Here is a 21,938-nt window from a genome sequence, read left to right on the forward strand (position 1 = left end):
CTACCAGTTGGGGGTGTTCGGCAGCAAGCCAGTTGAAGAAGGCGGATAGCCGGGCAGAGGGCTGTCTTATGTGCTGGGGACAGGTGCTAGGTTGAGGGTGGGCAGCATGACCATAGATGATGTGTAGGTGCTAGGTGGGAAAATGCGATGAGTGTGCCAGGGTTGATAGCGCCATTTTCCTAGCCAAAAACGAAGCTCGTCATTCAACAAGGGGCTTCTGGTTTGTGAATGATTTCTAGAGAAAAATCTCACAAAGATAAAAATGGAATCACATTTAGTTAAACATTTCATAGGCTCCTTTATTGGAAAGAATAAATTTATATGAAAATCTGGAATGATGGGATTCTGGCTGTGGAGCCTGAAAAGAGTGGCAGAAAGCAGGAGAATCTCAAGTCTGCCTCAAGTGGCCCCTCAGCACAGCCTCAGAACTGGAAGACCCAGCTTGCTACAAGGCCAGCATGTACTTGGTCTGTCCCACCTCAGCACTGGTCACCCTGGGCTGCCTGACTGGAATGTGTGTCCCTGGCACGCAGCAGAAGCACGATAACTGCTGAATGAGTGAGTGAATGAATTAATGAATTAGTAAAAGGATGAATGAGAGGATGGATGGAAGGATAGATGGAGTGAATGAATGATGAGGGAGTGAACGAATGAATGAAATGAGTAAATGAGCGAGTGAATAAGCATATGCACCCCCTTTTCTCCCCACAGCAAGATTCCTAGCTATAGAAACTCCTTTCTCTCCATGCTTTTGTGCCTCCTTTTACTGCCCTCCCCACTCCACAAACATAGCCATTCCCAAGAATGGTAACAAGGTCTCTCTGTGGCCGTGGGAGGAAGTCTTTGGCAGGGGAAGGTGGAGGCCCCTCTTGGACCTGACCCCAGAGCCCATGATCTGAGTAACATGAAATCCAGAGAGACTCCACAGTCCTCAATAGCTTGTCCCCTGCTTCAGCCCCCCCCTGCAGTACCTGGAAGAGATCTAGCTGCCCAGGTAGAAGCAGACACCTGACTGACCAGCACAGTCAGCTCGTCACAAGGTGGCTATGGACAGCCCTATTCTGCAGTCTAGTTTTCTGTCTCCCCTTGATTTTTTTTCCTTGTTAATCCTACTGTGTGCAGATCCCTTTGGAGCCTGGGTAAGGAGGATAGGAAGTCCTGGGCTCCATATGTGTGTTTAGGTATTTTCTCTCCCACAGAATTGGGGTCCATTGTCCTCATCCCCAGTCCTGCCTGTACCATAGGCCCAGCTCAGACAACAGCACTGACCGAGTACTTACTTTGTGCCAGAAACAGCTCCAAGCCGGTGTATGCATACTTTCTCCTCATTCCATCTTCACAAATCTATGAGGTCGAGGCCATTGTTACTTGTTCTACAGATAAGGAAACAGAAACACAGAGGGGTTAAGTAAAGTGCCAGGGTCACACAGCAAGCAAGCTTTCCCATCTATGAACAGTGCCCCTGCTATGACTCAGAGACCTGATTCTCCTGTTGGCCAGGCTCCTTTCCAGCCACGGGTACTTAGTATCAGAGCTCCTGGGACCTGGATATCTGTGTCTACAGTATCAAGCTAGGACCTGGCCCTAGGTCAACCTGCCCAGGACTGCTGAATTTGTGAATGAATGGAGTGAGTGAATGAACAAACTGAGTAGGGGAGAAGAGTAGAACTGGGATTCATTCACAGCCTGGTGGGAGGGGTATAAAAAGGGAGGGTGGGGTCTAGGCAGGGCTGGCCCAGGTGACCTGGGGAGCAACCTGCCATCCTGTGCCAACACTGGTCAGGTACCTTGAGTGACAGTTATGGAAAGTCTGTCTCAAGGGAACTTTTAGTTAGGGCAGGAAGATCAAATTCACACACAGAAGCAACTGGGGAACAGTGGCCACTGCATGGGGTGGGGAGTGGAGGGGTCAGCTGGAGAATCAGGGTGGCCTTCCTGGAGGAGGAGAGGAGAGGCTGGCTGGGAGAACAAGAGGAGGAGGACAGAGGAAGGCAGCAAGACAACTTGGGGAGGCTGAGGAAGCCAGTGGGAGGGTAAGGGCTACCTGTAGGGAAGCAGGAAGCACAGTTGTCAGGGGAGCTACAGGGGCGTTGGATTCAGGCTGGTGTTGCTTGTACTTCATTTTATTTCCAGAATCCAGAATATTGCATATGCTCGGCAAGTGCTCTACCACTTGGGCCAGGTCAGCAGCCCCTTGCCAGTAATTTAAATACATGCTTTTTTACTTTAATAAGTACTTAGAATTTTTTTAATTGAATTATCTTTCTAACCTATTTGTCATTAAAAATCCCCATTATGTCATTGCCATAAATAGAAAGTAGAGTTGGATGGGATGGGATGGGATGGGATGGAACAGAACGATAAAAATAAGTACAAGGGAAACAAAACAGGGAGCCCTAGCTGGATACACTCTCTTTGGAAGGTCCCGAGCCTGAAGCCTGCTCCCTCTGTTACAAAGATTAACCCGTGTGGTGGCTATTAATGACAACACTAGCACCAACCCGAGACTCACCCTAACTGGTCAGAGGGCCAGAAAGGCACACCGTTCTCTCTGGCTGTCACTGTGTCACTGCAGGACTTCTGCCATTCAGTACCCTTTCTGTTTTCCTTGAGCTGGCACCCACTAAGGTTCTGATCCATTCTTACCACCCACCTGCCCCGGCCCAGTCATGCTCATGTGCCTCTCTTTTGCAGGGAACACCAACAGCATCTTTGCCCTGGACTACATCAGCGGAGCACTGACCTTAAATGGCCTGCTAGACCGGGAGAACCCCCTCTACAGCCATGGTTTCATTCTGACTGTGAAGGTGAGGCCTGGCTTTTGGGCACTGTGCCCAGGTGAAGGGGCTGCTGTGCCTGATCCTGCAGCAGTGCCCATGGGCTTCATAGCACAGCATTTCTGTCCTCTGCTTGATACTGACCCAGGGGCTGCACCCAGGGGCCCCACCAGCAGGCAGTTCTGCTGAGCACTTCGCATCCACCACCAATACCAGCCCAGACAAGCTTTCATCCCGTCCTAGGGACAAGAAAGCATCTCAGTGTTCATCCTGGGCTCCTTACCCTTGTCCATAGCTCTGCTTCCTTTGTAAGGCTCTGAACATTCCCAGAACACCTTGAGTTCTTGAGTTTGCCCATGTCTGGGGTTTTACCCCATTTCTAAGTATCCCACTTCCCCTGATTAGGAAAGACTAGCACATCAGGGAGGGGCCACTGCTGGAGTCCCGGAAGGTGTAGTGGAGGTGCAGCCACCTGCATCTCATAACCAGCTTTAATTAAAATCAGTAGTTTGCTGAGCCAATCTCTGGGAAGCCCATTTAGGGTTATGGATCCTATCTGGGCCACAGGGGACCTGCCAAGACCTAGTTGTGCATTGATGAGGGGTGAGGGAGAGACTGAGGAGAGGGCCAGGGAAGGAGGCCTTGCCATGCATGTGAGAGGACGGGATAGCCCAGTTGGGCTGTTCACTGCTTCCTTGGCCTTAAGGGCCTGCAGCAACCATGAGTCTATCAGTCTTCACTGCCCACTACCCTATCCTCTCCCCTGATGTTCACATGTGAGTCAGCCAGGAAACACACACTAGCACAGCCTTTCCCACCCAGACCCATGGCCCTTCCCAGGTTCCCTCCTGTTCTCCCTTCCAAGCAAGGCCAAGAAGAAAGCCACTCCCTGGTCCAGTACCTCCACTAACTCACCGTGGGACCCTGTGCTGTTTTTCCACATTTATATAAAGCTGTAGAGAGTAGCTCCTCAGATGGGCTGGACCTCCAAATCCCCCCCAAAGGGGGCCGGGATGAAGCGCTGGTGGGAGATGCCGCTTCCCAGTCTTGCCCTGATAGTTGGGTGCAGAAGTTTGGGGTCAGAAATGGGAACAGATATTTTGGGGCTAGGAGTGCTATCCAGAGGCTGGACATCCAGACATCTGGATCAGTCCATCTGTTCCTGAGTCCAATCCAGACCCTCCTGGGGCCCAACAGTGTTCAGTCCTCAGCAGGTGCTCAACTGAGTCTTTTGGGTTTTATTTATTTTTGGTGGTTCTGGGTTTGAACTCAGGGCCTTGTGCTTGCTAGGCATGTACTGTACTGCTTGAGCCACACCCCCAGGCCTCAGTGGAGTCTTGATCAGCCACCAGCATAAAATTTTTGTCCCTAGCTTCATTTTCTGCCAAATTGCATTAACTCTCCTTTCGCCCCTCAATGAGCCTCCAAATCAGTCTCCCCCTCCCCACCCACCTCCTTGTCAGTTCTAGAATCCTACTGCCTGAGTCTGAAACCTTCTCAGGCTGTACATCCTTGTGCAACTTACTTAACCTCTCTGAGCCTGTTTCTTTGTCAGTAACATTTGGTTGCTGAAGATGGGATCTTCCTCCCAAGGCCATGGTGGAGATTAGATAGGACAGTTCAAATTAATACAGTGTCTGGCATTGAGAAAGTCCCTGGTAGACAGCAGTTGTTACTGTGATTGTGGCTGCCTTCACTCTTGGGGTGATTGTCCTCTGTCTGCAGGGCACAGAGCTGAATGATGACCGTACCCCATCTGATGCCACAGTCACCACAACCTTCAACATCCTGGTTATTGACATCAATGACAATGCCCCAGAGTTCAACAGCTCTGAATACAGCGTGGCCATCACTGAGCTGGCGCAGGTTGGCTTTGCCCTCCCCCTCTTCATCCAGGTGGTGGACAAGGATGAGGTGAGTCTCCCAAACTCATGGCTGGTCCAGACTCACTGCCCCTCTTGGGCTGTGCAACCCCAGGAGGGATACCAACAGTCTCCGTCCCGTCTTCTAGGTTCGCAGTTATAAAATAGAAACAAACATTGCTGCACTCTCTCCGTGCTACAGTCTATGGATCAATAGCCACTGCAAAAATCTAAATTGTTACAAGGTATCATCTATGCCCTGTGCTAACATTTGAGCACATACTCCCAATATTTGGTTATTTATTTAGAAGGTGTATACATGGTCATTGCACTAATCTAAATGCACACTACAAAGCATGCACAAAAAAACAGCAATTTTAGAAAGTTGAAATAAACCATTTATTCCCCACCCTGTGGGTCACCTTGTGCACTAAGGATGGATGTGCCCCAGTTTAGAGGCTCCTAGAGGACTGGTGGAGTGGCTCAAGTGGTAGAGTGCCTGCCTAGGAAGACACTGAGTGCCCTGAGTTCAAATCCCAGTAACACCAAAAAAAGAAAAGTATAAAGAAAGTAGAGGCTCCTAGAAAAGCCATGTCCTCTGCAGAAAGCCTGGTCCCTACTTATCAGTTGATAATAACCCCTTTCCATGTGAAAAGCTCACTCAGGGAGACATGAGTGCTTTCCAGGGGATCCCAGGCCATAGGAAGTCCATAACAGAGTCCAGGATACCTGTGTCACCTTGTCCAAGCCGGTCTCCCTGGTTGAACTCAGTCTAAAGGGAAGAAAGAGAAAACTACAGCCCCCACCCAGCTAGCACTACCACGCCCTGCCTCATCAGGGGAGGGAGGGAGGGCCAGGCCTGTGAAAATGGTTTCTGTTTTGCCTGCTGCTTCCTCTCTGGTCCTCTCCTGCCTACAGCCCCATCTCCCTGCCCCTCCCAGCTACCTTGTTAGTGGGATTCCTTCATGACCAGGCTCTGCCCACCCTGCTTCCATGGGGTGTCTTCACTAGTTCCTCTTCCCCAGGCTCCTCCTGGCCTTGTTCCAGGTTGGGCCTCCCGCTCTGTAGCCCCTCTCCTCTCTGTTCCTTGCAAACTGCTGTCTGCCTGCCTGGGACTCTTCCCCTTGCCAGCTCCTGCCTTGGGGAAATCAAGTGTAACTCATAGTCCTTGTCCCAAGGGGTCAACAGCACGTTTATCCAATTAGATGTGTACATTTCTAAATCAGCTACAAAAATGTAGAGCTTTTAAAGCGTAGAGATAAACAGGTATAAAAAAAAGTTCTAATATTTTCTCACACTCCAAAGGGTCATCCTGGCCCCCTCCTGAAGTGCTGGTACCCTACCCCCTTTTGGAGAGTTTTATATGAGTGAGAACCTCAGAAGAAAGTCCCATCCTTGGTTTCAGAAGAACAGTAACATTGGCCCAAGAGAAGAGAAACTCTGGAATCAGCCTGGGGTCCAAGGTCAGGGACTGAGGTCTCTGAGGGTTCAGCTGAGAAAGGGGCTGTGGGCTGAGAGGATCAGGCTTGTGGCAGAGGGGTCCCAGGCTGATCCTTGGAGTAGGCAGGAAGGCTGGCGGTGAGGCCAGGTGACCCACAGAAGCCCAGAGGCAGAAACCTGCAAGTAGATGGTGGAACAGGCAGTAACTCCCTCAAACAGTACAGCGTTTGTGCTATGAGACCTGGGTAGAAATGCTGGGACTCCAGCAGGGAACTTGCACTTGATCTTGGAGGCAGCCCAGGAGAGAGTAGCAGAACCTCTGGATGCACACAGGGCTTGTGTTGAACTTCAGTCCTGCCATTTACTAGTTCTGTGACCTCTGATGAATTAATGACCTTGGCCACTCATGTGTTTAAGAAGAAATGAGAAAGAAAATATATCCTTCAGTTTCAATGGCAGTAATAAGTTAAACCCCAAACACAGCTTTTGGGGTGTTTTTTTTTTGTGGTACTGGGGGTTTGAACTCAGGACCTTGAAATTGCTAGGTGGGCGTGGTATCACGCAAGCCACTCTGCCAGCCCTTTTGTGTTGGTTATTGTTGAAATAGGGTCTCTTTTTATCCCTGGCTGACCTGGACCTTCATCCTATTTGTGCTTCCCCATGTAGCTGGAACGACAGGAGCCACTGCACTCCATCATTGGTTCAGGTCTAGAGAACTCTTGACCCTGGCTGGTCTTGAACCACGATCCTCTTTCTCCTGAGTAGCTAAGACTAGGCTTGAGCCACCACACCTGGCCACAAGCTTATTTCTGACTTGGACTACTTGTCCAGCCCAGGTCAGCAGGGAACCCCCACTCTGTGTGGCCACTCAAGGATGCAAGCTTCGTGGGCTGCTGTGGAAAGGGGAAGGGACAGCAGAAGACTGGATACCAGGTCTTCTGTGGTTCATCCCAGAAGTAACTCCATGACTTCTACCTAACAGCCAGAGCTAGACACATGCCCCCACTTCACTGCCCAGAGGCTAGGAAAGGTATGTGTGGGGGTCAGCTAAATCTTTGTCTCTGCCCTAGACACAAGAACCAGGGATGTGGAGAAGAGGAGAAGGCAGGAGGTATATACAAGACTTGACACAGCACCTAGCACACAGAAACTCCACCCATCCTCACTGTCTGCTGAGCTGCAGCTCCCAACGCAGACTGGGTCCAGCCAGTGTTACCCACAGTGAGGCAGAAGCCCAGCTCACCACAGCTGGCTGGGATATGTCAAGTTTCTCTCAGGCTGTCTTTGCCAGAAGCCTGTCTGCAGTGTTTGCAGGAATTCAAAGGGGTGTCTGCACCCCTCTTGCCTCTAGTGACCAGTCCCTTGCTAGCACAGTCATTGACATGCCCCCTGTGGTCAGGGACATTGGACCTGACCTCAAGAGTCCACCATAGGGCAGCAGAGGGTGGCAATAGAGCACAGGAAAGGAAGGAGGAAGCAGTTTAAACTCAGTTGGAACTTTGTGGCAGTCACTCTTAATTAGGATGCTAATTAACTCACACATACTAGATGATGCCTGCAACTCCTCGACCCCCATCCAAGATTCTGCAGTCTCTTACTGAATCTCAGGCTCCATCAGTCCATTGGCCACAACAGAAGTGCATGAAAGGAGTCCTTTCTATCACCCAACAGCTCCATGCATTGTCAAGTCCAGCTGAGTAATTTCTTCTCTGCCTGGTCATAGGAAATTCAGAGAAGCCGGGGACAGATGGGCTGGGGTGGGCTGAAACCAGCAGCAGCCCATTTGTGCTATGTGACAGCTGAGATGCAAATAGATGGTTGTAATGCAGATTGCACAAAAAAAAGAAAAGAAAAACCCTGAAGGCCCAAGCCCCAGAAGATAGCCATGGTGGGAGGTCATCTCCCAGTTTCAAATGAAAGGCCCAGGCAGCCTCACTGCCCCACACCCACTGCCCACCCCTAATTTCCTGTCTTTCCCTGGGTGCTCAGGAGCGATAGTACATAGTTTCCCCACTTACACTCCCACCCTCCCTTACTGTACCCTTGCCCTCTGCCTGTCCTGTGTGCTTCCTCCAGCATGGCCTGGCTTGCAGCCCCCAGCCCACCTCCCTACCATGCTGCCCAGCTGAGTAGAGCACAAGAAGCCTAGTTTCCCCTCTGCGTGGAAGTGTTCCCTGGGATGCTTGGGTTTTCTGTGCAATTGTTCTAAATACCACTCTTCTGCCCATTAGCCGTGGATTATCTCTCTGCACCCCTCTAAGGGGTCAGACTAGCAGAGTGGGGCATGGGGAATACTGTCCCCACCTCTGGCTGCTTCACCAGTACCAGCAAGAGGGGTGGTTTTAGTTTGTGCAAGATGCAATACACTGTCCTTTTGACCCAGATAGCCAAATAAACGTTGGCAGTCCCATCCCTGCCCCTCAGGAGAAAAGTTGTTCCTGCAATTTGAGCCTTTTCCAGTCAGCAAGGCTGTGAGGAGCTAGCTGGAGGCACCCATGCATGTTTGCCATTTTGCATTTACAGTGTTTGCAAGAAAGAGTCCCAACCCTCCTATGATGCAATTCTGATAGTCCACTGACAGTACCCTTCAGAATCCAGGAGGACCCCGAGTCACATCTTCTGTCTTTATGACAAAGGCTTTCTGATTTACAGTGGGTCCAGGGGCTCAGTGGTAAAGGACTTGCCTAGCATGTGCAACACCCTGAGTCTGATCCCTAGTCCCCCTAAAAAAAAAAAAAAATCTGGGCATGGTGGTAACCACCTATAATCCCAGTCCCAAAAACCAAACAAGGGGGCCCAGAAGTTTGAACTCTGACCCCAGTATTCTGCTACCGGACCTGCCCTGACTGCTCAGGGAAGGCGGCAGGAAGAGTACTAGCCAGGTTCTCGGCCCAGCTCTGCCCCTCACCCAGGGCATGTCATATCTTGTCTGTGCCTCATGTCCACCTCTGGGAAACCGTGGGTTGGGCCAGGCAGTATTGATGACCACAGATTTTAATGTTCATTTCCATCTGAGAGGACCCTGGTAGGAAGGGAAGGTGTGCTGGGTGCCTCCTGGTACTTCCTGTGGCACAGCTGCCTAACATCCTAACATGGGCACACCCTGCATTCCCAGGGCTCTGCCTCCGACAGACAGGCCTAGGCCCTCTGAGGACCTCATCTCACCCACCCTCTCCCAGCCTGCCCAAGTATTTGTGCATTTGACATCCCCTGGGCATCCCTTACAGGCAAGGATGAGAGAGGCAGCTCGTTAAAAATAAAAGTAAGGGCTTCGAAGCCAGACTGCCTGGGTTCCAACCCTGACCCTGCCATTTATGGTCTGTGTGACTTCAGAGGACTTATTTATCCTCTGATGGTGACCTTAGCTACCATACATAGCTGCTGTGAAGTAAAATGAGTCCATATGTATATTTTAGAACAGGGCCTAGCTCTTAAAAAGCACCCTTTACATATTAACTCTCACAACTAGCATCCACAGTCCTGGGAGATGGGTGTTATTTTGCCCTTGTCAGAGAGGATGAAGGCTTTGAGAGGTTAAGGGACTTGCCCAAGGTCACGCAGCTAATGGATTGCAGATCTTGACCTTGATCCTCAGTCCTGGACTTTTTGCTCACTATTCTCTCCCACCTCAGTTTTTCAAACACTGTTGATTTTCATCTTCCAGTCTGCTGAGGAGACAGGGAGATAAGTGACAGCGTAGACATAAGGAGGCACATCCAGTTAGAGCAACTAAAAATGGGAGCCAACAGGTCTGCTTGGGGCCTTTAAAAGAAGCGAGAACCTCTGGACACCAGCCTCAAGCAGGAGGCAGGTGGCCTCCGGGGGTCCTTTGGGAGTACAGGGATAAGAACTCAATTCCAGGCTTTGGACCCACTGAACGATCAGTTCAAAGATCTGGTCCCACCAAGTAATGGGTCCTCCCAGCTCCAGAATGACTGGCAGGAAGTAGTGGGGGGGGAGCAGGTAATGGGGACCTGCACCAGAGAGGTGAATGGGGACACATCTGGCAGGAGCTTGTTCCTGTTTCAGGCAGATGACACGATTAATTTATTTGAGGGGCATAGGAAAAAAAACAAACAAACCTAGAATTATCCACCTCCCCAAGGAGAAGACATTGCCAACTAAATAAATAAAAGCAAGTAAATGATAGGGAGAAAAGCTTCATTCCAGAATGCTGGGCGTACTGAGGGGAGGGGCAGCGAATGTTGACGTTCCCCCGCTAATCTCAGTCTTTATTTTTATCCATCACCCTCATTTTCCATTCCATGTGTGTTTCAGGCCTGTCAGGGAGCCACTGCCACAACCTTGTATTTATTTAAATTTATTTTCACATTTGTTCCTGTTAGTCAGTCTGTCCACGCTGAGGCTTCTCTGTGCCCTCCCCACACAGCTCTGCAAAGGTTGTGGTCCTGCTTCAGGCTTCCGCTTGGTTCCCTCTCAGGCTGCCTTTCAGTCAGGGTTCTTAACCAACGGGGTGGGCATCCCACTGACTGCCCAAGGCATCCACAGCCTGGCTGGAGAAAAACCTGCATGTTAATTCTTACCAACTTCTAACTGCACCATAGGCTTTCTGTAGTTACGATCTAGACCCAAGCCACAGCCATACCGAGTAACAGTGCTGTAACTTCAACCCCAAGAGAAATCTGCATTTTCATATTACATTACTAGTGTCCCAGGAACCTCAAAATACCACTTGCATTCGCCACAGCCTTGAAATTCATCAGACACTAGACCCACCAGGAAATCTCATTACTTAATATATTCTGAATCACATATATTACTATGACACCCTTTTATTGGGGAGGGGCAGTACTGAGGTTTGAACTCAGGGCCTTGTGTTTGCTAGGCAGGAGCTCTACTACTTGAGCCATGCTCCCTGCCCCTTTTTGCTTTGGTTATTTTTGTGACAGGGTCTCGTATTTATGCCCCAGTCATCTTGGACCTCAAACTTCCTATTTACACTTCCCTTGTAGCTTGAATCACAGGCATGCGCCACCACATTCATTTTTGAGATGGGGTCTTGAGAACGTTTTGTCCAGACTGGCCTCAAACTATGATCCTCCTGATCTCTGCCTCCTGAGTAGCTAGGATTACTTTACAACACCTTTTAAGGTTTAACACTTGGATAACTATAATTCAGAATAGTTCACTTTGTGGCCCCCTGTATTTTACTTTATTTTTTGCAATTAAAAACATTCTGAGAAGGCTTCAGCAGGCTGCCAGAGGGGTTGTTGGCACAAAATGATGAGATGCCACCCGCTCTTCCTGAGTTGCTGTCCTCACTGACTGTGATCCTCTCCCAGTACCTCCTCCCAGGGTTCCTTAGAGTTGTCATCCTAGCTGCAAATCTGGGTGGGGTGGGGTGGGAGGTATGCAGGGATGAGACGAGACTGGCTGCTCCATGGAACATGTTCAGCTGAGGTTCCATCTCTGGATCCTCCATGACAGTGTTCACCTGGGCTCCATATATCTGCATACCCCAGTGTCTCCTTTGTGGTAGAGACAGTAGAAGTACATCCCTGCCTCTCTCGAAAGTGATCACACCTGCTCTGTACTCTCCCTCCCCGTGAATGTCAACCAGGGCATGGATCTCCGGATGACAATTGTCCTAAGCAAATTCTAGAAGTAGTGAAGAAGGACGGCAGGGTGGGGCAGGTAGGAAGAAGGAGGCAGAAGATTCTGTACTCCCTGTGGGTGTAGGATTGTCCCATTTTCTAGACCCTTCTCTCTCTCCCACCAGGCAGAAAACAGGGATCTGGCTAGAAATTGCCCACCATGCACTGAATCCCCTGGGGGGGGGGTGCAAAGGAAGCAGGTGGAACACCCCAACACTCCCAGCTTCTCTCCCAGCTGTGACTTCATCAGTGCAGTAACGCAGAGAGGGGGCAAGGGCTCTTGTCCAGGGAGCAACCAAGGCAAGGCATGTGGGGAAAAAGGGCCAGTGTTGCCTTGCCCCGTGCCTTAGGCCAGGGTGTCAATCCCAGCTGCTCTTATTTCTTTTTGTCTGGGGGTTCTGACCCATAGCAGGGGTGTCTTGTCTGCCAAATCAATGTCCACACAGGCAGTACCTGAAGTTGGAGGTGCTGGAGTGAGCCCTCTCCAGTAGGCAGGGGTCTGTTTGCAAGTCCCACAGCTTCTGTTCTCATGTCCAGGGTCCGCCCCCAAGATTGAGGCTCTCCAGGGAAATATCAGCTGCTTTCAAAGCCAATCTGTTCTGGAGGGGGAGCCGGGGAGCAGGACAGCCCCATCTGGTTTCCCATTAATTTCTCCCCAGTTGCCTTCGCCAAGGCTCTTATTGCCACGACGATGATGATTAGGATTTTCTGTGTGCGGCTGCATCCCATGGAGTGATTCCTCCCAGCATGCTCGGCTCCATCCTCCCTGGGGACCAAAGGGTGTGATTCAGACACCTCCTAATTTAGTCTCATGATAAATGTAATCACCATGCTATATACACTAGGCCCTAGCCCAGCAGGGATGTGATACAGGCCTGTGTTGACAGCTGTAGTACCAATGCCCTTCCATTCCCTTCCCTACACCTCCTTGTCCCTATGCCTACTACCACTCAGGCTCCTGAGCAGGACTGGTGTGGTGGGAAGTAGCAGGTATCATTTTATATGAGAAGCCACACCCCCTAAAAGCAGGACTCATCTTCCTTAACACCCCCACTGGGATCAGAAGCAGAGGGGGCAAACCTTCCCTCCAGCCTCTTTCTCTCACCATTGCCCTTCAGCTGATTTGTGCCACCATGGTGCCCCTTCTCTGTAGGTGTCACTGAGCCCCTTTCACCCTGAAACATGACCTGTCTTCCCTCACTCCCCCTTCTTGCCCATTTGCCACCCTCCGCCACACCCCAGAAGCGCTAGATGTTTCTCCCCTCATCTTGGAGACAGGGTAAGCGCAGCTCAGCTGTGCCTGCATCTCACCCATCAACACAGTCATGAGCTGCGAAATGTCCTCGTCACCAAGTCACGAAACTGCAGAGTCCCCCTAGGCAGCTATGGTGAGGGTGGGCCACCGAGGAGAGAAGAGCCTGCTCCCAGAGCCCACTAGGGCTCTATGTTTTCAGACTCCTGTTAATTGTCCTCTGAAGGGGAGGATGGGGCAGGGCAGGAGCAGAGGGGCAAGGTACCGCATGACAAGGCTGTGTCATGGCTGTGTGACTCATTCATGAGGCTTAGACAGACCTCTCCATATGTTTAAAAGAAATTCAGGGAAAAGGAATTGAGGGTGAGAGGAAATGAAGATCAAGGCCATCACACATTTGTACTCTGATTCAAGGTGCAGTGCATGGTGTGCCCAGCACGGGCAAGTGCTCACGCCAGCAGGCAGAAGACAGATCTGCTCCTTTCACATGAGCAAAACTAGGCTCAGAGGGGAAGCCTTCCATGGAACGTCACAGAGCAGGGCAAGAGACAACCAAAAGTTAGCTCGAGCCCAGAGGGCAGTGGCATCCATAGGCCTGGGTCGGGGAAGGGCAAGAGGGCCATGGAGGGGCCTCCCATGGGGAGAGGTGGGGTCCATTTATTCCCTCGTTTGTTGAGCACCTCCTAGGTGCTGTCCATCAATGAGCAGCAAAGCCAGCCCTTGGGCAGCTTCCTCTCCATGGTGGAGACTAAAGAAACATACTGTGGCTGGTGGTCGTAAGAGCCAAGGAGAAAGCAAGCTGGGGAGGGCAGGGCAGCTTCTCCTCTGCTGTTGGAGGACAGTTGGTAGAAAGCATTACAAGCAGAGGGATTCACATGCACATGACTCTGAGGCAGGAGTCTGCAGGCTAGGGAGGAGCACAGAAGCAGGAGAGAGAGTAGAGGTTTATCCTCACGGGAGCAAGACAGGAAGCTAGCCCAGGGTAATGAGCACAGAGTGACTCGATGTGACTAAAGTTACAAAAGGACACTCTATGGAAACATCACAAATATCCACCGACCTTTTAAGGGTCCCCAAGTGGGCAGTGCCTCCATGCAGTATCCCTCCACCATGATAGGGAAACACTGACCCATACCACATCATGGAGGAACCTGTGCTAAGGGAAGGAAGCTGCACACATGCCACTTCTGTATGATTCCATTCATAGAAAGTGTCCAGACGGGTCAAGTGGGTAGGGGCAGAAAGCAGACGGTGGTTACCAGGGTCTGGGGGAGGGATGTGACTGCTTAATGAAGCTTCATTTTGGGGTTGGTAAAAAATGCTTTGCACACACACACCCCAATAAACAGAGCAAAAACTGTTGTACTGTATACTTGAAAATGATTAAGATAATGACTTTTATGTGATGTGAATTTTACCCTAAGTTTAAAAAGTATTTATGGGATGCTCTTATGGCCAAGGTGGGTGGTGCATAGACAGTGAAGGGCCAGTGCTGGAGATGACTGGAGTGGCTCAGATGAGGCTCGGTGATGCTCGAGGGGCGAGAGGTTGTTCCTTGCTGTCTGTGTGGAAGGGAGAGTCCAGTCCTCAGGATTTGCTGCTGGGGTGGGGAGTGAGGAGTGACCTGGGTGCTTGGCTGGGCAGTTAGGCCCATGGAATGCTGTGGAAGGCATGGTTAGGTCTCTGTGTGTTCTGTGACACACTTGTTAGATATCCTCATGGAAATGCCAGAAGCCCGATGGTGCTGCTGGGAGATGTCCATAAGTGACTCTAGGAGGGGACTCTGCCTTGTAGTGTTTGGTGGTCTCTGGTATAAATGTTACTCCAGGGTCCATCTCAAACTACCAATGTGACCTCAACCCATTTAGGCCCTAGAAACCTAACAGTATACCTGCATGTGTCTCGGCTGAGAGCAGAAATAGAAGCATGGCATTATCTGGATTGTATTTAAAGCATGGGAGCCAGCTGGGCTCTCCTGGGAGAGGGATGTGGAGAAAGCAGAGAGGAAGGTGGAGGCAGGCTGGGTACCCCAAGGTTTCAGCTTGGAAGAGATGAGCAAACAAAGGGAACTGAAGAGGTAGTGAGGACCATGAGGAAGCACTGAGCACAGAATGACTGCAGAAGAGGGGTAGGACTGAGGACACCGATGAACAGCCACAAGTAAGCATTCCTGTCTGTGTTTACTTTGCTGTTTTCAGTGGAATGACTTGTTTTAATTGTCCTCATTAGGGGACTTCCAAATCTTCCAGCTTTCACTGAGCACAACTACCAGACTTGTTTTTTTTTAATTCACTCGACTCCCCCACCCCCTCCACCTCCAAAGCCCTCCTCTGGCAAGTGGGATGGCTGGAGGTGGGACTGTGCTTAAAGATACAGACCGCTAGGGTGAAGCAAGAATCAGATGGCTCTTAAGAACATACCTGAGTAAAGGAAGCCACTTTCGAATGCTACGCACCATGTGATTCCAAGCAACTGGGAGCAGAGAACAGATCAGTGGTTGCCAGGCTTGGGGACGGGTGGCTGTAAAAGGGGTAGGATAAAGCAGTTTTTGGGGTGGTGAAACTACTTTGTTTCCTAGTGGTGGGGTGGGCAAGAAGGACCTGTACATATGTTATAATTCTCAGAAATGTATATCAAAATGTCAAATTTTCTGCATGCTAACTTAAAAAGTAAGTTATGAAGGCCTTGCTACACACCCATTCTCAAACAGATGAAATGAGAGGAGCTAAGCCGGGGTGGAACTCAAGTGGTGGAGCACCTGCCTAGCAAGCTCAAGCCCCTGAATTCAATGCCAAAGTACCAAAAACTGTCATCCCATTGAGAGCAGCTAACATCCATAATACCAATGGTGGGTTTCTAGGCTAAATAGCACCATCATCCCCCCCCCACACTGTTGTAAATCAGCAAGCATGTAGCGTGCCGAGTGACACATAGGGCTGTCCCCAGGCATGGCCAGCCCTCCGCTTGGAGCCCACGCCCTGTCCCATCCCAGGACCCATTTCTTAGGACATTTAGTATTTTTGTCCATGGGGAAGGGATCCCTAGGCTGGGCAGTTCTCCATGGCAGAGTGCTAGGAAGGGTAGGGATATGAAGTTAGCCACCTGCCTTTGGCTCCCCAAACCCCAGGTTCATGTCCTCCTCTGGCAGTGGGATCCCCATTTTTAACGGGAGTCTGTGAAGGCAGTTTTCTGAGGTCACAAAGCAGATAAGTTCCAGGGCGTACCCCTCCTCTCTGCCCCCCACACCTTCTCAGCCCTCTCCCTGCCACACAGAGACACAAGAAGACAGACTCACTCTGGGAGGAGAGGCTGTGGAATAGAGTGCTGAGGCTAGCGGATGGTGGCATCCTCATCCTGGTTTCCATAAGGTGGTTAGATGCCTTTGCCTTGTCACATTTCTCTCTGCGGGAGCCTAGAAGACGTTTTAGTGTGGCAGCTTCTCAGGGCCAGGCAGCTACAGAATAGAGAGTTGCTCCCAACTGGGCACCTGCCTCACTGCTCTGTCCGAAGGTCTGTAAAGGGCCCAGCCAGAGAGAAGGACTGGACACCTAGGAGGCTATCGGGAACTCTGCCTGCCGTGGTCCTGCCCTTTGAGCCACACACTCCTCCCTAGAGTGGCCCCTGGTGAAAGGACAACTCTGGATGTGGGACAGAACAAGATGCACCCCCCTATACACACAAATTTAGACTATACACCTCCAAGAACTGCACCCCCCTTAGCCCCTATCCCAACTCCAGTCCAGGCAGGCTCAGGTCAGAATCTGCTAGTGGAGGGGAAGGGGTTGAGGCTGCTAGTGACGGGGGAGGGGTCACATTGGCAGATCCCCATCAGAATGGCACATCTTCAGGTTAGAAATCCAGTCCCTGTGGTGGGAGGGAGTCCAGTTGCAAGATAGAGCCATAAAAAAGAAATTGTTGAACTGGCCACAGGGTAGGTGCCTTCCATGCTGGAGGGAGAAAGGATGGAAGGGGACCTGGCCTGGCTCCTGGGATCGTGGGGGCAGGACCTGAACATAGTGTCCTAGAATTAAGATCTGGTGCCCCATAAGTCCTTCAAGGCATCCTTGTCCTTTGCATTTCACCACACCAGCTGCTTATAGAGGCAGCAGCCCCTTATCTGGAGCTGGAAAGGTTGCTGAGGTCCTTGGATCTCCCATGTGAAACTTGTCCTTTGGCTCTGTCCATGGGCACTATTTTTTTTTTTTTTTGCAGTACAGGGGCTTGAACTCAGAGCCCATATCTTGAGCCACTCTACCAGCCCTTTTTTCTGATGGGTTTTTCGAGATAGGGTCTTGCAAACTATTTGCCCAAGCTTGGTTCGACCTCAATCCTCCTGATCTCTGCCTCCTGAGTAGCTATGATTATAGGCGTGAGCCACCAACGCCCAGCCCATGGGCACTATTAAAGGCATCCTTGCCTTGCCCTCCTGGTCATCTCCCCAGGGACACTCCACTTAGTAAGAACCCACTAGGCCAGTTGCTCTGGTCCCTAGAAATCCGGTGAGATTCAACCTCACCAGAAATGGCTGTTTGCTTGAGGCACAGAAATTAGGCCAGGGTATCCAGCTCCAACTATGGGAAGGAGCACAGTGATCTTTGCCATATTCTGCAGACACAGGTGGCACCTATGACCCCAGATGGGACAAGTGCAGAGCAGGGCTGAGCAAGAGCCCTTAGCAGCTATGCGCTCATCTTACTGGTGAGGACCAGTTCCTTTATGCGTATGCCACACAAAAGGAAGCCCCAAGGTCAGAGCAGCCTTTGAGGAGTACCCGTGGGAAACCAGATGCTCAGAGCCCCTTGCTTTGCACGCTAAGCACATGACCCTGTAGCCGGACCACTGCACACCTGGGCAGTAGTAGCTATTGTCCCTGCTGAATCTCACTGACAGGCCTTTTAGTGTTGGGGAATAGCCATCCCCATTTGTCTGTGACTGTTGGGATTTAGCACTTAAAGTCCCACACTTTGGGATCTCCCGCAGTCCCAGGCAAACCAGGACAGCTGGCCTCCTAGAGGGCAGTGCCCCATCAACTCTGATTCAAGCCAGAGAAGGGACCCACTGCCAAGGTGGGGAAATTGAGGCTCTAAGCCAGACAAACCTGGAAGGGAGAAGAGAAAGAGACAGCAGGGCTGAGCCATTGCCTCTGTGATGTGGGCTGTACCAGATCCCTAGAATTGGGACTCTGGAGCCAGGAAGGGGGGTGGTGCAAAAGGAGACAAACAGATGGTCAGGTGTAGCCAGGCTTTGGAATTGTGAGACTCCCACCGTGCACTGGGGCAATGGCTACAAATTAGGAAAACTGAATTCAAAAACACCTGTCCTTCATTTGCCTCAATTCAAGTACCCAGTGCACATTATAACTCACTTCCCAGAAAAGCTGAGGCCGGCTTCCAGACCCATGCTTCCTCTGCAAGGAGGGTGGCATGCATGTCTGGTGAGGAGCACCTGTGCCTGTGCCCTCTTCTACCCATGGATCATACACACATACAGGATGAAAATGACGGTGCTCTAGTAGTCGTCCCTGAAAGTGCCAGCTGCCAATCGGATTGAATTAGATTTCACAAGGGTTTTTGCAGTACACGGAATTCACCAGCAAATTACTCTTAAAGAGGAAAAATCATTTGGAGCAGAGATAAACTGAAGGCAAGGCAGCTCAGATTGATCCCGTCTACACAGGTGTGTGTGGAATTCAACAGATAACTGGGGTGGGGGTAGAGAGGAAGGAATGTAGAAGAGAACAGTGGAAGGGAAAATACCAGGGAAAAAGAGGAGGGGAAGAAGAAGAAGAGAGGAGCACAGGGAGAGAGGGTCTTAGTCCATTCAGGCTGCGGTGACATGAACTGGGCTTTAACCATGGGAGCTTGTTTTCCTCATTCCGGAGGCTGGAAGTCCAAGATCAAGAACTGGCAGCTCTGATGTCTGGTGAGAGCCACTTTCTGGTTCATAGATGGTAGTATTCTCAATGTGTCCCCACATGGCCGAAGGAGCAAGGGTCACTCTGGGATACCTAATCCCATTACTGAGGACCCTGCCCTCATGACTTAATGACCTCCCTAAGGCCCCACCTCCTTGGGGAGCAGGATGTCACCGTATGAATTTGGGTGTGGGGGGACACTAGCAGTCTACAGCAGAGGAGAGGAAGTGGAGGAAAGAGAGAAAAGAGACAGAAAGGGGCTAGGCAGCATAGAGGTGAGAAGGGGAGGAGCAGAAGACAGATGGGGGAGTGAACGTCAGTTTGAAGGACATAGCAGGTGTTCACGGGGCCTGAGAGAATCGCCCAGTGTATGATTCCCATTTTGCAGATTGGAACACTGAAGCAGAGAGAAAAGGGCCTCCTGCAGTCATACGGCAACGGTGGCAGCTCCAGAGAAGACAGGTTCCTGTTCTCAGTCTAGCACTGCTCAAGCCTGAACCAGGGAGGGAGGAAGGAGAGGGTGTCTGGGATGGGAGCCCACTAGGGCAGCAGCCTTGGCCCATGCTTACTGATGCAGTAGCCATTCCCAGTGCATTGATCTAAGCCTGGAATGCAGGAGAGGTCAGAGTGACAGCGACAGTGACCTCCACAGAACTCCTCCACTGCCCTTGGGACTCTGGCATGGAGAGAGTCAGGGTGAGGCAGCAGCCTGGGGAGGCAGGTAGGGACAGAGAGACTGTGCCCCTTAGGTAGAGGGGCAGGAGGGAGAAGCAGCCAGCTTTGAGGGAAGGGGTGAGGGGAGTCAGGCCTCCTCCCTGCTAAGGCCTGCTTTGCTGTCTGATTGGGGTTAATTAAGCGAAAGGCTGAAAAAAGAGATGATAAAGAGTACATCTTCGTGGACTTTGATTTTTCTGCCGCTCAATATCATGGATCAGACCAGCAGAAAGCATAGTAGGGGAGGGAGACCTACAGCCCCTGCCCAGGGTGGCAGTCCTTTTGCCACTGCACAAATGCCGTCCTCAGCCCTCAACTGCCTGCTCTTCTCATCCCCAGCCAAGGTCTACAAGTCAGCCTGCCCCCCAGGGTGCTTCCCCTCTTCCCCCACACCTTCTAGAACAATGATAATGGCTCTCTTTCACAGAGCGCTTACTCTGTCCCAAGCAGAAAAATTGAGGCTCAAGGAGAGATAAAAACCACCTGTGCAAAATTACAGAGCTGAAGAGGCAGGGCCAGTCTAGGCTCAGGTCTGACTACAGACACTGTGTTTTAACCACCACGGACGCTCAGGGCTTCACACCTGGAATCTTGGTCACAGGCTCTCAAACCTGGCAGGCCTGAGTTCCAGACAGTGTTTCTGGGAGGATGGCATTAAATCTGGGGCCCCTCCCTCTACTGATGGTTCCCCAGTCCTATTCCCAGCTTGGGGATTCCCACCAGCCGTGGAACTCCCCAGGAGCCTAACAGACCCAGCCCATCTCACTTAGTGTACACCAAGCCCTACCACCCCAACACAAAGATGGCTTGGGGGCCAGGCAGGGGTTGTGCATGCTTATAATCCCAGCTGCATGGGAGGTGGCAATAGGAGCATTGAGGTCAGAGGTAATCTTGAGCAAAAAAAGTTATGGAGACCCTGTCTTAAAAACATGCCAGACCTGGTGGTATGCCCTATGATCGCAGCTGCACCAGAGGCTGTAGGACTGAGGTCTGAGGCCAGCTGGGACAAAAACACAGAACCCTGTCTGAAAAACAAACTTGAGAAAAGCAAAAGGGCTGTGGGCATTACTCAAGTGGTAGAGTACCTGCCTAGCAAGCACAAGACCCTGCCAAATAAAAAAAGAAAGAAAAGAAAAAGATGGTCTTGATCCTTGCTGTCCTTCCCTAGGCCACCCTGCATTCACACGATGTAGTTCCCAGGGTAGGGCAGGGATCCCTTTAGCATTTGAAATATAAAGGAAAGGTCCCTGCCTTCAGGGAGTTGCCTGTCTTAGTCAAGAGAACCAGTTTACTTGTTCAGAAGATATGAAGAGACAAAGGCAAGTACTGCTCCAGCTCATCCTGTGAGAGCCTTTATTCTCCCCCTTCACAGATGGAGAAACAGAGGCCCCAGGAGAAGGGAGTTGTCCAGGGTGACACAACTGGGAAGGTGGGGCAGAGAGAAACTCCTCTCTGGTGTCCGAGCCATTAGGTCACCCATGACTGGGGAAGCCATGCTTAGAGAGAGGTCAAGCCAGCCTGACCCAGCCCATAGCAGGACCATCCTGAGTCTGTATCCAGGACCAGGACGGGTCTTGTGTGTGTATGGGTCAGCCTGTAAACACCAGGCCCTCCCTCCAGGGCTCTGGGGAGTGCTCATAGAAACTGCTGTCACAAAGGGTCCACACATGAACTCAGTAAAGGAACACTGAGCTGGGGGATCATTGCAGTGAACTCTGCAGACTGTGGGAGCTGACGCAAAACGACAAGGATGAGTGCTTGCTCTGTTCCCCAAGGTGGTCCTCCACCTCCAGTAGCCAAGGTGGGTGGGGACAAGGTTAGGGAAGAGGGGAGAAGACCCCTTCTGGCAGCCAGCTGATAAAGAAATGCCCTCTGGGGAGTGAGGGGCAGGAAGGCTGCAGTCACCAGCAGCAATTGGGGCTGGACCACAGGGAGCCAGCAGTGATTTCATGTGTGTGTCCCCTTCCCAATAAATAAATAAAGCTGAGCCAGCCCAAGTCTCCCCTCAGGCAGCCGGTGGCTCCTCAGCCCACCGCAGCTCAGCTCGACTTGGGGACCCGCGGCTGCAGCCAATCTGCCTTCTCATCGCCTCTCCCAGCTGGAGGAGAATTTAATCCAGCGGGTCTGCTCCACACACACTGGGGCTCCTTTTGATGTCCTCTTTATCTCCTTTTCCAACAAAATCACCCCTTCACAGCTCCAAGAGCACCTCCTGCCTCCTCCATGCCTCCCGCCCCACGATGGCAGCCTCCCGGTGGGACAAGGACACAGAGGAGGCCCAGCTGGGATAGAAGGGGAACTACACCCTCCACCACAGCCATGGGCTCCCTAACCTCAGATGGGAGTTTGCCCCTGACCCCAGTC

General features: G+C 51.3%; 1 protein-coding gene across 1 annotated transcript in view; it reads left to right on the plus strand.

Moving 5' to 3' along the window:
* Cdh23 (cadherin related 23) overlaps nucleotides 1–21,938 on the plus strand; it is a 382,861-nt gene that overhangs the window by 209,471 nt on the left and 151,452 nt on the right. Inside the window, exons 10-11 of the mRNA XM_074079082.1 lie at nucleotides 2,695–2,807; nucleotides 4,503–4,691. Of these exons, the coding sequence (XP_073935183.1) occupies nucleotides 2,695–2,807; nucleotides 4,503–4,691 (302 nt within the window). The remainder of the gene's footprint in view (nucleotides 1–2,694; nucleotides 2,808–4,502; nucleotides 4,692–21,938) is intronic.

The sequence above is a fragment of the Castor canadensis genome, chromosome 7 (genome assembly GCF_047511655.1).
Source record: "Castor canadensis chromosome 7, mCasCan1.hap1v2, whole genome shotgun sequence".
NCBI classification, from domain to species: Eukaryota; Metazoa; Chordata; class Mammalia; order Rodentia; family Castoridae; genus Castor; species Castor canadensis.